The sequence below is a fragment of the Emys orbicularis genome, chromosome 4 (genome assembly GCF_028017835.1).
Source record: "Emys orbicularis isolate rEmyOrb1 chromosome 4, rEmyOrb1.hap1, whole genome shotgun sequence".
NCBI lineage: Eukaryota > Metazoa > Chordata > Testudines > Emydidae > Emys > Emys orbicularis.
This window is the reverse complement of record NC_088686.1, coordinates 89671199-89684925: the sequence shown is the minus strand read 5'-3', so window position 1 is coordinate 89684925 and position 13727 is coordinate 89671199. Positions and strand designations below refer to the sequence as shown.

General features: G+C 39.1%; 1 protein-coding gene across 1 annotated transcript in view; it reads right to left on the bottom strand.

The window, feature by feature from the left end:
- GAS2 (growth arrest specific 2) overlaps positions 1-13016 on the bottom strand; it is a 131791-nt gene extending 118775 nt beyond the window's left edge. Inside the window, exon 1 of the mRNA XM_065404432.1 lies at positions 12875-13016. Within this exon, the coding sequence (XP_065260504.1) occupies positions 12875-13016 (142 nt within the window). The remainder of the gene's footprint in view (positions 1-12874) is intronic.
- Positions 13017-13727: the final 711 nt, after the last annotated feature.

Here is a 13727-nt window from a genome sequence, read left to right as displayed (position 1 = left end):
GTGGTAAATAGCGGGGTCCCGCAAGGAAATGTACTGGGACCTGGGCTGTTCAACATATTCATAAATTATCTGGAAAAAGGGGTAGACAGTGAGGTGGCATAGTTTTCAAACAATACTAAATTACTTGAGACAGTTAAATCCATGTCTGACTGCGAAGAGTTATGAAGGGATCTCACAAACCTGAGTGACTGGGCAAGAAAATGGCAGATGAAATTCAGTGTCGATAAATGCAAAGTAATGCACATGGGAAAACATAATCCCAACTGTACATACAAAATGATGGGGTCTAAATTACCTGTTACCATTAAAGAAAGAGATCTTGGAGTCATTGTGGATAGTTCTCTGAAAACAGCTGCTCAATGTTCAACGACAGTTGAAAAAGCTAACAGAATGTTAGAAATCATAATAAGACAAGAAATATCATGCTATAATTCCATGGTATGCCCACACCTTGAGTACTGAGTGCAGTTCTCATCTCCCCAACTCAAAAAAGATATATTAGAATTAGAAAAAGTACAGAGAAGGGCAACAAAAATGATTAAGAGTCTGGAACAACTTACATCTGAGAAGAGATTAAAAAGACGGACTCTTCAGCTGAGAAAAGAGATGAGTAAGGGGAGATACGATAACGGTCTCTAAATTTATGAATGATGTGGAGAAAATGAATAAGGAAGGGTTATTTACCTCTTCACATAACACAAGAACCAGGTCACCCAATGAAATTAATAGGCAGCAGGTTTAAAATATAAGGAAGTACTTCACACAATGCATAGTCAACCTTTGGAACTCGTTGCCAGGGATGGTGTGAAGGCCAAAAGTATAACTGGGTTCCAAAAAGAATTAGATGAATTCATGGAGGATAGATCCACCAAAGGCTATTAGCCCCATGCACTAGTTGTCCCTAAATCTCTGATTGCATACAATAATACAATGCAGTACATACAATAATAATCATTTTTAAAAACTGTCTCACACTTCCATTAAAAAAAAAAAGGAGAGAGGGGAGAAAAGAGAGAGGTTGGATTGTTTTGTTTTGAACCACATTCCCTTTCTTTTTAAATAAATCCCTTTAAAACAAAATAATTTTTTGAAATATTTCATTTTGTATTTTTTGTCCAAAAATATACAAACCAGACCAATTTTAATCAAATTTTAATTTACAAAAGCACAAAAATCAAAAGGATACTACAGTAGGATTTATCTGACCACGGCTTTGAAATTGTTGGAAAGGTTTTAGGTACTTTGACAATAATGTAACACCTTGAAGGAAAACAGTCCCCAGTGTTCTTCATTTTGTAGGCTAAAACCAGAGAGGAATAAAATAAGATCTTTAAAGCATGTGATTCTCAGATGCAACAATAGACTCACTTTTCTGGTTCAAGTTAAACTTGTTATTTCTGATACATTTATTCTTTCAAGAACATCTGTTTGACGTAAAACCTTTTTTTCCATTCATTTTTTAGCCTTGATTCTCTCCACTGTAGATTTCATATTGTAGTCTCTAGTGTATATAATGACTTCTGCAGGTGGCAGAAGAGCAGTAGCAGCACTGCATCACAATAGAAGTCTGTGCATAACTGACATTATTTTAGTGGTGCATGCAGCTCTTCTGGAGCCAGGAATTAAATTAATAGCCCCCAGACACAAAAAAGTCAGCATGCCAGTGCCTTAATACCTTCACCACCATGTTTGGCCTACATTTTCTATTGTTAATAATGAAAAATATTTTCCATTTTGTCCCTTCGGTCGAAGGTGCCGAAACTATCAGAAAGCTAATTTAAAGAATGGACATATTAGAAGCTGTTTTATTTTAAAAGGCAGCATTATATGTGAATATAGAACTCTATTGTAAGATATATACATTAGTTTCTTTAACCATAACTGAAGTTTTATTGTTTTAAATGCAAACTCTTTAGGATTTTCTATATAGGTAAAATAACCCGCATTTTAAATGCCTATGATTTATGGATTTGGCTATTCTCTTGGCTGCTTTTATAAATCTGATTAAAGCAATAAGCTTAAAATATATATTCCTTTTTAAACAGATGCAGAAAAAATGCTTTCTATCTTCTCTTGCCATTTAACAATACAATTACATTAGCAGTTTGATTATTGCATTTTTATATATTAAGCTGGAATATTTTAGTTCTGCTGCCTTTTATGAATGCTGAAAGAAAGTTCTGCATTGAACATCTGTATTTAATGAAAAATATATTAGGTGTTAGCTTTCAATTCACTGTATTTTATGGCCCCAAAAGGTGGCATTTCTTTGCTAAAAGAGACACCATGACATATTTAACAGTTGAAATGTATTGATTCAAATGAGAGTTATGTTCATAGCTAGGGGACAAAAAATGGCTTCATATATTTGGATGGAAGAAACATTAAAATCCATTAAAAAGATCTTTAAATGAGCTATAATTACAAGAAGGCAGTTGCAATGTGCATAGGATGGTAACAACATAATCTATAATAAAAACTAATGCTAGAAGCATGCAAACAGGAAAATAAAGTCTTCTTCAATATAGCAATCATTGGGACTATTTGCATGAATTAGGATAGCTGCTTACATAAACAAGGGTTATTTAGATCAGGCCCCAGATCTTGCTGATGCTGGATTGGGTTTTGCAATTCAGTTTTGAGAATCTTTAGCAGTCAAAGCATGGGAGCCAAGGGGCTCTGGCTGCTATAGTAGGTTTTGAAATGTCACTCCAGCCTATGTACTTACAATAAGATTATCAATCATTAACATTTAAAAACACAAATAAATATAATGTCATAAACTAAAGGTTTGTAAATTGAGACATTTGGACCAGATTGTCCGGTCTGGCTGAGCTGTGTTTTGCACTGGAACTAATTCTGGAGCCAGCTGGAGACCATTTCTACTCCCAGCATAACCAGGAACAAAGTAAGGGCTCCTCTAAGGCACACCAGCAGGAACTTCTCTAGTAATCAGAGACCACTGAAGTGCAAGCAATTTGGCCTGCACCTTTTCACACCTATTCTACCCCAACATGCCCCCAACATCAGGGAGCTGAGAGCAGGTGGTGTAGATACATATGTGAAATCTCCAACTGCCTCAATAGGACCAGAGCAGCAGAAAGCAGCCAGTACTGCTGCCAAAGCCCTAGCCCTCTGTCTTCATCATCACCTACAATCTAATATATAATGCTGAAGCTGTAAAGTTTTTTTGATTGTCCACTCATTCACACCTGGGTAAATCAGGAGTAACTCCATCCAAGTGAGCTGATGCAAAATTAGTGTAGGAGAGGAGGATCAATCTCCATGTGGAATATAAATCACATTAATATGCTTAGCTGGGTAATAATCAGATTAACACCACCTGAGTGTAATAGTAATGATTATAAAATTCAAGTGAGGTATCTTCAAAACTATCAGAATTTCTTACTGAAACACACCCAAAACCAGTGGGCCATAAACCCGGTTTTCCAAGGATGACCTTCAGAAAGAGCATTTGTAACGAGGGTATGTCTACATTGCAACGTAAGCCCAGGGTTCGAACTCAAGCTCAAGCCTAACCCCCCTTCTATATACACACAAATCGTGCTAAGCCAGGGCTAAGACCCAGGGTCCCAGGACCCCACAAGGATGGAGGGTCTGAGCCTGAGTCAAGCTGGGACCCAGGGTTTAAGTACTATTGCTTTGCATTGTAAATGCAGCCCCACTGAACTCATGCTCTGGGAAGCCATCAAAAGTATTCCACAGTTCCATGGGCTGACTTTCGTTGTCCTCTGGACAGTCAACTTTGGTGAGCAGTCAAGTTTTGTCAGACTGCGCTACAAACAAAGGGCTAATGTGGCCACGTTTTGGGAGAGTGTTAGGAAGTCTGGGATATATGTGGTCAGAGTTAGGACCATATAATGCAGTGTAGATGCTGGAGCCCAGGTTGGGACCCGGGGTTCAACAATTAAGAACATAAGAACATAAGAATGGCCATACTGGGTCAGACCAAAGGTCCATCCAGCCCAGTATCCTGTCTACCGGCAGTGGCCAATGCCAGGTGCCCCAGAGGCCCAGAGGGAGTGAACCTAATAGGTAATTCCTAACCTAGGGTTACAAATCAGTGTAGATGCTCAAGCCCTAGGTTAACAAACCCAAGGTCTGCTAACTCAAATTCTACTAACCCTGGGATTACATTGCAGTATAGCTGTACCCTAAGACTATATTGACTATTTATGGATGAATTAATGAAGACAATATTTTGCTAAATAGAAAAGGCCTGGTTGTTCTGTCTACATTGGATGGGGCAGGAAACACTCACTAACATTCATAGCTGTCATCTGTGTGTTGAAAAATGTTAGCAAAAGGCAAGAGATACATTGTCCTTTCCATGAATAGTGCTCAGATAACAGACACGGTAATACATTTTGCTACATAGAACCATTTCAAAAAGACACAAAACAAAGAACTGATGAAGGGTCATGAAATTCCAGATGTATTAATGCAAAGTGTAAGGGAAGACTTATTTTAATATGCAAAGAGGTTTCTCTATTGTAAATTGATTATTACTTTAAAATCACTAGCAAACACAAGAAACACAAGATGGCAATTACCCATTGCAGTATGTCAACCATATAACACTACAAGTTGAACTTACTGTCAAGAGATCCCAGTTTTCATGTGCAGACTTCTAAGAATTCCCTAAGACCCATTTGTGCAATGAAGTCATGGGATTACTAAGAGAACCATTTAGACAGTGAAAAATCTCTTGAAGACATCTATACGTGACGATAGTGACCCATATATAGACCTGTTGAACCTATGAAATACACCAACAGAAGGATGGGCTTCCCCAGTACTCATGCACACAGGTGCACACAGATGGGAATGGTGGGTCATTACACTAATTGAATCTATTTCCCCATGTTAAGTTATCCTCACACCTTCTATGGGTCATCTCGATTATCACTTCAAAAGTTTTTTTTCTCCTGCTGATGATAGCTCATCTCAATTGATTGGCCTCTTACAGTTGGTATGGCTACTTCCATCTTTTCATGTTCTCTGTATGTATAAATATCTTCTTTCTGTGTGTTCCATTCCATGCATCCAATGAAGTGGGCTGTAGCCCACGAAAGCTTATGCTCAAATAAATTTGTTAGTCTCTAAGGTGCCACAAGTACTCCTGTTCTTTTTACAGATGAACAAGGATTTTACTTCCCACAAGACCTCTTTTGCTCAAACTGAAGCAGATACCAGACTTAAAAACAAAACAGGAATCAAAGCAAAAAAGACAACAATTTTACAACAGGCATACAGAACCATTGTTCAGGTTGACAAGAAGGTGATTAACTCACTTTAGAACAGACGATAAAAGCTGGAAGCCAGCGAGTTTTGGCTCCCACAAGAGACAAGAGATCTTATATTGTGAAAAGTCAACAGCAGAGAAATAATCAATGTCTACTTGAAATGAAATACCTAAGACATCCCAAAGGCATGTTGGGTCAGAAGGAAAAGAGGTGAAAACTCAAGGAACATGCAAAAGAATGAGAATCCTTCTGTGTCAGTGCCAGAAGAATCATTAGAGGCACCAAAACCACCGATGGCTTGATTTTCAGATATGTTGAATACCTACATCTCCAACTGACAGGAGCTGCAGGTGCTCAGCACTACTGAAAATCAGGTCCCTTTTAGACACAAACATCAGGAAGGATGACAAGTCCAAGTAGCACCTGGCTAAAGTGAAAGTATAAGATGCCTAAAATGAAAGTAATGTTACCAACTAGGCCTAATCAAAACATTTTTCAATCAAAATTTGAAATATTAAAATTTTCATCAACTTTACAAATTTTGAAATCTTTTAAACCAGCTCTACTAGTAGCTGTGCTTTGAGAAAACCAACAAAAGACACACAAGGTTGTGATCAGATGTAACTGACTCAACAAATAATTGAGGGCAAAAATCTATTTAAAAGTTAAATATCCATAAAAGGGGATTAAGGGAGGAAGTAAGGAAAAAGAATGTAATGTTTCTGTATGAAGGCTGTATACTAATGAGATTATGTAATAATAGTATGGCAAGATTATGCTAATTCCATGTTAAGCATGTGAGCATGCCCAGTGTGAAACAGAAGTTTCCAGAAGTTCAAGGAGAACTAAGCTCAGTGCTTGTGAAGTAGAAAATATATGCTGGGCTTCCTCCCCTGACAAACCTGGCTCCTGAGTGCTTCATAAAGCATTACAACAAACTATCAAGCTAAAAAGCTCAAAACACCTACTCCACAGAGCTAATTGAACCATACTCTTAAATCTAGTACTTCAGTGACCTCTAAACTGGACAGGGCTCAGAAGGGCTGCCACCTTATACAGTAGACCTCATTGTTATTAAACTCAGAATTGGGGTGACAGGGCCAAAGCCAACTGTTCAAGAGTCTCTGCAAAGCCCTGGGATTTACCCTAGCCCAGGGGTCGGCAACGTTCGGCACGCGGCTCGCCAGGGTAAGCACCCTAGCGGGCCAGGCCAGTTTATTTACCTGCTGACGCGGCAGGTTCGGCCGATCGCGGCCCCCACTCACCGCGGTTCGCCATCCTGGTCCAATGGGGGCGGCGGGAAGCGGCACGGGCCAAGGGATGTGCTGGCCGCGGCTTCCCGCCACCCCCATTGGCCCGGGACGGCGAACCGCGGCGAGTGGGGGTCGTGATCAGCCGAACCTGCTGCGTCAGCAGGTAAATAAACTGGCCCGGCCCTCTAGGGTGCTTACCCTGGTGAGCCGCGTGCCGAACGTTGCCGACCCCTGCCCTAGCCCATTAAATTTGATCTGTGGTTTTATGTGGCTTCATATTTGGCAGCCTGGTTCAACCAACCTTGAAAAGAAGTGGGAATCGGAAGGTACTGAAGTTCCTATCAGGAGTAACGAGGCAATGGACATTACACTTTAAAAGAGATTAAGGACTTGTCTTCACTACAGAGTAAGTTGATCTAAGTTACGCTACTCCAGCTACGTGAATAACATAGCTGGAGTCGACATAGCTTAGGTCAACTTAGTGCAGTGTCTTCACAGCACTGGGTCGACAGGAGACACTCTCCGGTCAACCTCCCTTACACTTCTCGGAGAGCTGGAGTACCAGGGTTGACTGGAGAGTGCTCTGCTATCGATTTAGCAGATCTTCACTAGACCCGCTAATTCAATCCCTGTTGCATCGATTGTATCAGGGTCAATCTCCCTGGTAGTGGAGACCAGCCCTAAGTAACTGCTGGAACATAGGCTAGCTTATAGACAGTTTGGGAGTAAAGTGAAATATCCCTGTTTGGGACTTGACACACGGACTCTGCATTCCCAATACACCATCTTTTCCAGCTATCCAGTGTAGAAGGCAGAGGCCATGGCCCAGATCTTCAAAGACATTTAGGAGCCGTTTATTTCAGTGGGAGTTAGGCACCTAAATATTTTTGAGGATCTGGGACCACAACCTTCTTCAGCAAAGAACTTAAGTGCATGCTTAACTTAAAGCACATGGCAGTCCCATTTCAAAAGAACTCAGCTCCCACTGGAACAACCATGCTGGGTGCTGATCCCTTTTGAAAATCTGCTCCATAATTTCACAATGGGAATTATTGGGTGCTGACTATTTCTGAAAACCAGGCTTTTATTTAGATACCTAAACACAAGCTCTTTTGAAAACAAGGTCCTAAGCATGATTCTGAGCACTGGAAAAATGTTGCCTTTATTGTAGTGTACAGAATGATAATTATAAAGAAGGGAAGCGGGGAGTGGAATCTATTAAGAGAAAACAATATATGGGAGTAAATTTAAAAGCCACTAAATAAAAAATAAACAAATAAACAAACACAAAGAGCTGAGAGTACACATCCATGTCAGAGCTAAAAATATTTTCCAAATAAAAGGTACAAATATTGTAGTCCCTACTCAAGCAAAAGTCTGATTGTGACACCTTCCCCAATATGAGGCAATCTGAGAACTCAGAGAGAGTGATTGTTTAGACTACCTGAATTATTGATTTTAGGAATGTGGCACTTCCTTTTATTTCTTGTTCTGCATTTTTATGTATGCACGTGAAATGGAATGCAGCCACATGTATACAGACTCTGCAGTTGTCAGAAATAGTCCTTTGAGCAACTCTGAGAAGTGCACTCCACTGAGATAGCGTCACAGATAATCAGCAGAATGTGTGCTTAAACTACCAGGATCTCCTTGAAGATAATTTTAAAATAAAAAAAATAAAAAAATGTAGGATTGAAAGAGATCATCTAGTTCATCCCCCACACTGGGGCAGGGCTAAGTATAACTAGACCATCTCTGTATCTAAGCCTGTTCTTAAAAAATCTCCAATGATGGAGCCTGCCTATGTAATCTGTTCCAGTGCTGAATTGCCCTTATAGTTAGAAAGTTTTTCCTAATATCTAAGCTAAATCTCCTTCGCTGTAAATTAAGCCCATTACTGCTTGACCTACACTCGATGGACATGGAGAACAATTGATTACGGTCCTCATCACAACAGCCCTTATCATAATTTGAAGTCTGATGTTGCCCCTCAGCCTTCCTTTCTCTAGACTTAACATGCCCCATTCTTTCAATCTTTCTTCATAGGTCATGTTTTCTAAATCTCTTATTTTTGGGTCTCTCCTCTGCACTCTCTCCTATTTGTCCACATCTTTCTTGAAGTGTGGTGCCAAAAACTGGACACAGTACTCCAGCTGAGGCTCACCAGTGTAAAACAATTACATCCAGTGCCTTATACAAGACACTCCTGTTAATGCATCCCAGAATGACATTTGCCTTTTTTTGAAACTGCATTGCATTATTGACTCATTCAATGTATAACCCCAGATCCTTTTCTGCAGTAGTGCTGCCTAGCCAAGTTATTCATGTTATTCTTCATGCTGAATCAAATCAAAGGGACATTGTTTTAACTCTTCAGAGTTAATGGGGGATAGGGGGTCAAAGAATGACTTTGACTAAAAAACTAAAAAACAAAAACAAAAAACTACCATACACAGCAACACTACACATCTCAGTCTTCTCTGAGTTCCTCATCTATTTCAAATCACAAATTCAAGTTGCATTGCCCAGCTCTCCTGAATCTACTGTCAAAACCTCTATTTACATTTACAGTCTCAGCCAGTACATTGTCATGGTTTTCAGTTTGTAATTCTGAGCTTAAATCATTGAAGCTGGAAGCAAAACTACTGTCACCTTTATTTCCATTGATCGCTATTTGCCTCTGCAAATGAAATTCCAGAGATACACCTGCCCCATTCAGTAAATAGATTCAGACAGTACTCTTGGAAAAAGAAGATATTTTATGTATTTGTAAAACTCTATTCAGTAGAACCTCAGAGTTATGAACACCTTAGTTACGAACTGACCAGTTAACCACACACCTCATTTGGAACTGGAAGTACACAATCAGGCAGCAGCAGAGATCAAAATAATAATAAAAAAAGGCAAACACAGTATAATACTATGTTAAACATAAACTACTACAAAATAAAGGAAAAGCAGCATTTTTCTTCTGCATAGTAACGTTTCAAAGCTGTATTAAATCAATGTTCAATTGTAAACTTTTGAAAGAACCATAAGGTTTTGTTCAGAGTTACAAACCATTCCGGAGGTGTTTGTAACTCTGAGGAGCTACTGTATTGCTGTGAGTCCAAGTGTGTCTGACTCCCTGTCTGCCTGACTGTCGTGCAGCTAAGTGTTGTGCAATGTAAATTAATAAACAACAGCTAGGTGAAACAAAAGTGTGTCCTGATTCAGCAAAAACAACAATGCATAGTCAATTAAGAAACTTGTTTTTAAAAACATGGGCCAAGTCTCCTGTCTTGTGTAGATATGGGGTAATTCCCTTGCAACCAAACTTGCATAAGTGAGAGGATCCATTTGTGAAAAGCAGTGGTAGAATGAAACTGCTGGACACTGTATGCTGCATAATTAAAACAAAGCTGCACTTGTTTAGGTTAGTACAGCACTGTGAAGGGTCGCAGTTTGACATGCATTTGAAAATAAGATTTTTAATTATATTTGGCATTTCAGACCCTCCTGCTGATGCTACTTTCTTGCTGAAAAGTGACCTCATTAATGATCTTGTCAGTGTGAGACCTATGTGTTACCGACTGTAAGCAAGTTTCCATTTTGCTTCATTAGTGATTAGTAGTACTTCCTTGTTTAATATTTAAGCAGGGTGTTCAATGTTTAAACCATGAAGAGCTTCTTGTGACTTTAAATGTTATTAAAATAGAAAAAGAGAGCTGTCTAGTGGTTAAGTGAGGGTTAGGCATCAAGATTCTCACCTCTATGGCTGACTTGGGCAATTCTATATTTACAGTGCCCATTAACTTCAATGGGAGTTCCGTGCACAGAAGGCTTTTGTAGAATCAGTCCCTTCTTTTGTGACCTTGTTGAGACATTTCAATTTGCTGTGCCTTACTTTCCCCATCTCTAAAACTGGTGTAATGTGTTAAGAGCTGTTGTAAAAAGCTATACAACAGACACTTAGAAAGCAGAATAAGAAGAAATGTTATTGTTCCTATAAAACACAGGAATTATGTTGCATATTCTTGAAGACCATGTACTGACTTCTTCTCTATTAACAGTTAACACATATACAGACATTTCTCCTAAGAATGATATTTACCTTCTTTGCAGGTAATATTGTGAGGTGAATTTTTATAAAAGCCTTTAAGATGCTCATTTGAAAAATCACCATACATATACAGTGGTTTATGTGAAATTATCACTGAGAAGGTTCAAATCATAGATGTGTAGGACTGGAAGGGACCTTGAGAGGTTATCTAGCCCAATCCCCTGCACTCAAAGCAGTACTATGTAATAACTAGATCATTCCTGGCAGGTTTTATTTCTAACCTGTTCTTAAAAACCTCCCATGACACAGATACCACAATCTCCCTAGGCAACTTGTTCCAGTGCTTAACTACCTTGACAGTTAAGAAGTTTTTCCTAATGTCCTATCTAAACCTCCCTTGCTGCAATTTAAGCCCCTTGTTTCTTGTCCTAACCTCAGAGGTTAATGAGAACAATGTTTCACCCTCCTCCTTTATGTACTTAAAAACTGTTATGTCCCCCTTCAGTCTTCTCTTCTCCAGACTAAAAAAACCCAGTTTTTTCAATCTTTCCTCAGTCATGTTTTCTAGACCTTTAATCATTTTTGTTGATCTTCTCTGGACTTTCTCCAATTTGTCCACATCTTTCCTGAAATGTGGCTCCCAGAACTGGACATAATACTCCAGCTGAGATCTTATCACTGCAGAGTAGAGGGGAAGAATTACTTTCTGTGTCTTGCTTACAACACTGCTGCTACTACACCCCAGAATAATGTTTGCATTTTCTGCAATAGTGTTACACTGTTGACTCATTCAGCATGTGATCCACTATAATCCCCATATCCTTTTCCACTGTACTCCTTCCTAGGTAGTCATTTCCCATTTTGTATGTGTGCAATTGATTGTTCCTTCCTAAATGGAGTATTTGGCATTTGTCCTTATTGAATTTCATCCCATTTACTTCAGACCGTTTCTCTAGTTTGTTCAGATCATTTTGAATTTTAATCCTATCCTCCAAAGCACGTGCAAATCCTCCCATTTTAGTATTATCTGAGAACTTTATAAGTGTACTCTCTATGCCACTATCTAAATCACTGATGAAGATATTGAACAGAACCGGACACAGGACCAATCCCTGCAGGACTCCACTAGATATGCCCTTCCAGCTTGACTGTGAACCACTGATAAATACTCTCTAGGAATGGTTTTCCAATTAGTTATGCACCCTCCTTACAATAACTCCATCTAGGTTTCTCTAGTTTGTTTATGAGAGCAACTTATAACCAACTGAAGAACAGAGGCTAGAATGGAAGTTATAACTTATCCTCACAGTGCTTACTATCACAACTACTAAAATATGGTTGCCCCTTTTGGGCCTGAAGGGTTAGCTAACAGTTGAAACCTTGCCAAGATTTTTCAGTTAGGAGGAGAAACAGATTATATGATTCAAGTACTTCTTTGACTGAGCTTGTTTATTTACAACAAAGAATATACACAAAGTCCTGTTTCCCTGAACAGAGTAGAAACAGGAGGCATTTTCCTGACTCACAAATTCCAAGTCTCTTTCTCCAACGACTCCTGTGCCCCATAGAAATCTGTCTTTGCTCCCGCTTAGGGCCATGCTCACCACTTCTCTCAGTATCTGCCTATCACACCCATGGACACACACAGCTCCAACCAGGCAATACCCCAGATCTCACATTTGCAATCAGTTCCCAGGAAAACCCCTCGGCTCACATGGCTTAGCTCTGATTGGCTTTATCATACAATGCTTTGCCCTGGGAGGCAAATTCTTATATTTTAGCTATCAATACACAAAGGGACATTTAAATGCTCCTTCCATTTAGCCTGAATGAAAAGTCACCCATCGACTTTAACCAGGTCTGAAATTGATGTCAAGGTCAAAGAAACGATTGACGGCAGCCATTAACCTCTTTCATTGTAACAACAAGAATACTGAAACAGACAAAGACATAATTCAAATAAATGTCCATTTTTATGTTTCAATATTCAAATGTTTCAAGGACCAACAGTTACCAGGTGAAGAACAATGTTTACCTAGCTAGTTGCTTGATAAATAATGTAAATGCGTACCCCTTCTAAGAAAGTCTTTCTGACCTTGCTGATGGCTGCATGCATTACTCAGAAGGAGCCAGTTAATTGTAACTACTTATTTGGAAGGGAAAATAGTCTGGAGAACCACCTTTCCAGTTGAACTAGAGGCCAAAAGTTAACATACTAACAAGTGTAATTTGTCAATAATTGTATTTTAAATATGTGTGTGTGCTCATGCATGCATACATACATACATATATATCTATATAAATATTCTTACCCAGTAGGTTTGTGAGCCACAGCGCTAGATCCTCTTTCATCGGTAATAAGTTGGCCTCATGTCTGCTGGCCAGCCACTGGCTGTATTGATGCATATCAGAAAGGCCAGGTCCTCGTGCCTTTGGGCTCAGAGCACTGCACATTGTTTATCCACTTGTAGTACCTGTTTTTTAAAAAAAGTACCTCATTATACTATATAAGGCTGGAAGCTTTTTTTTTTTTTTTTTAGTTTATTGACAGTGCTTGAAATGAACTATGATCTTGGGATGCAAGATGTCAGACAAACCTATGTAGGTCTAACACATGGAAACAACATACACGATGAAAGTCTTGTTTTGCTAATGGAGCATTTTGCTGGTGATTTAATCATATAGATAATGTCTGTTTTATTTGTACTCACCCAGGTACACATGTTCCCAACAATCCACTACTCTGCAAAGAATAATTAAAACCAAATCAAAATAAACATTTTGAGATACAGACCTAACAATTCATTAGGACCTGATCCAATGCCCATTGAAACCCATGAAAAGCTTCAGTGGGCTTTGGATTAGGCCCTAGAACAGCATATGAGTAAGGGAGTTCTGCAACTACAACAAACCATTAGCAGTACTAAATAGATACCCACTCCACCAAATGAAATCAGTCGGTTCCACAGTTCATTCTTATAAAAAATACAAATAATCCTTTGTACAACAAATATTATTTAATTTACTGTATTATTCTACAAAAAAATATACAAAGCCTGGCAGTCCTGGAAGATGGAGTTTATCCACAAAACAGATACAGTAGCAGTGCAAGCTTCCGATTTCACCGTCCCTACACAAATGCTAATGGGCCTCGGTTCTAAACTA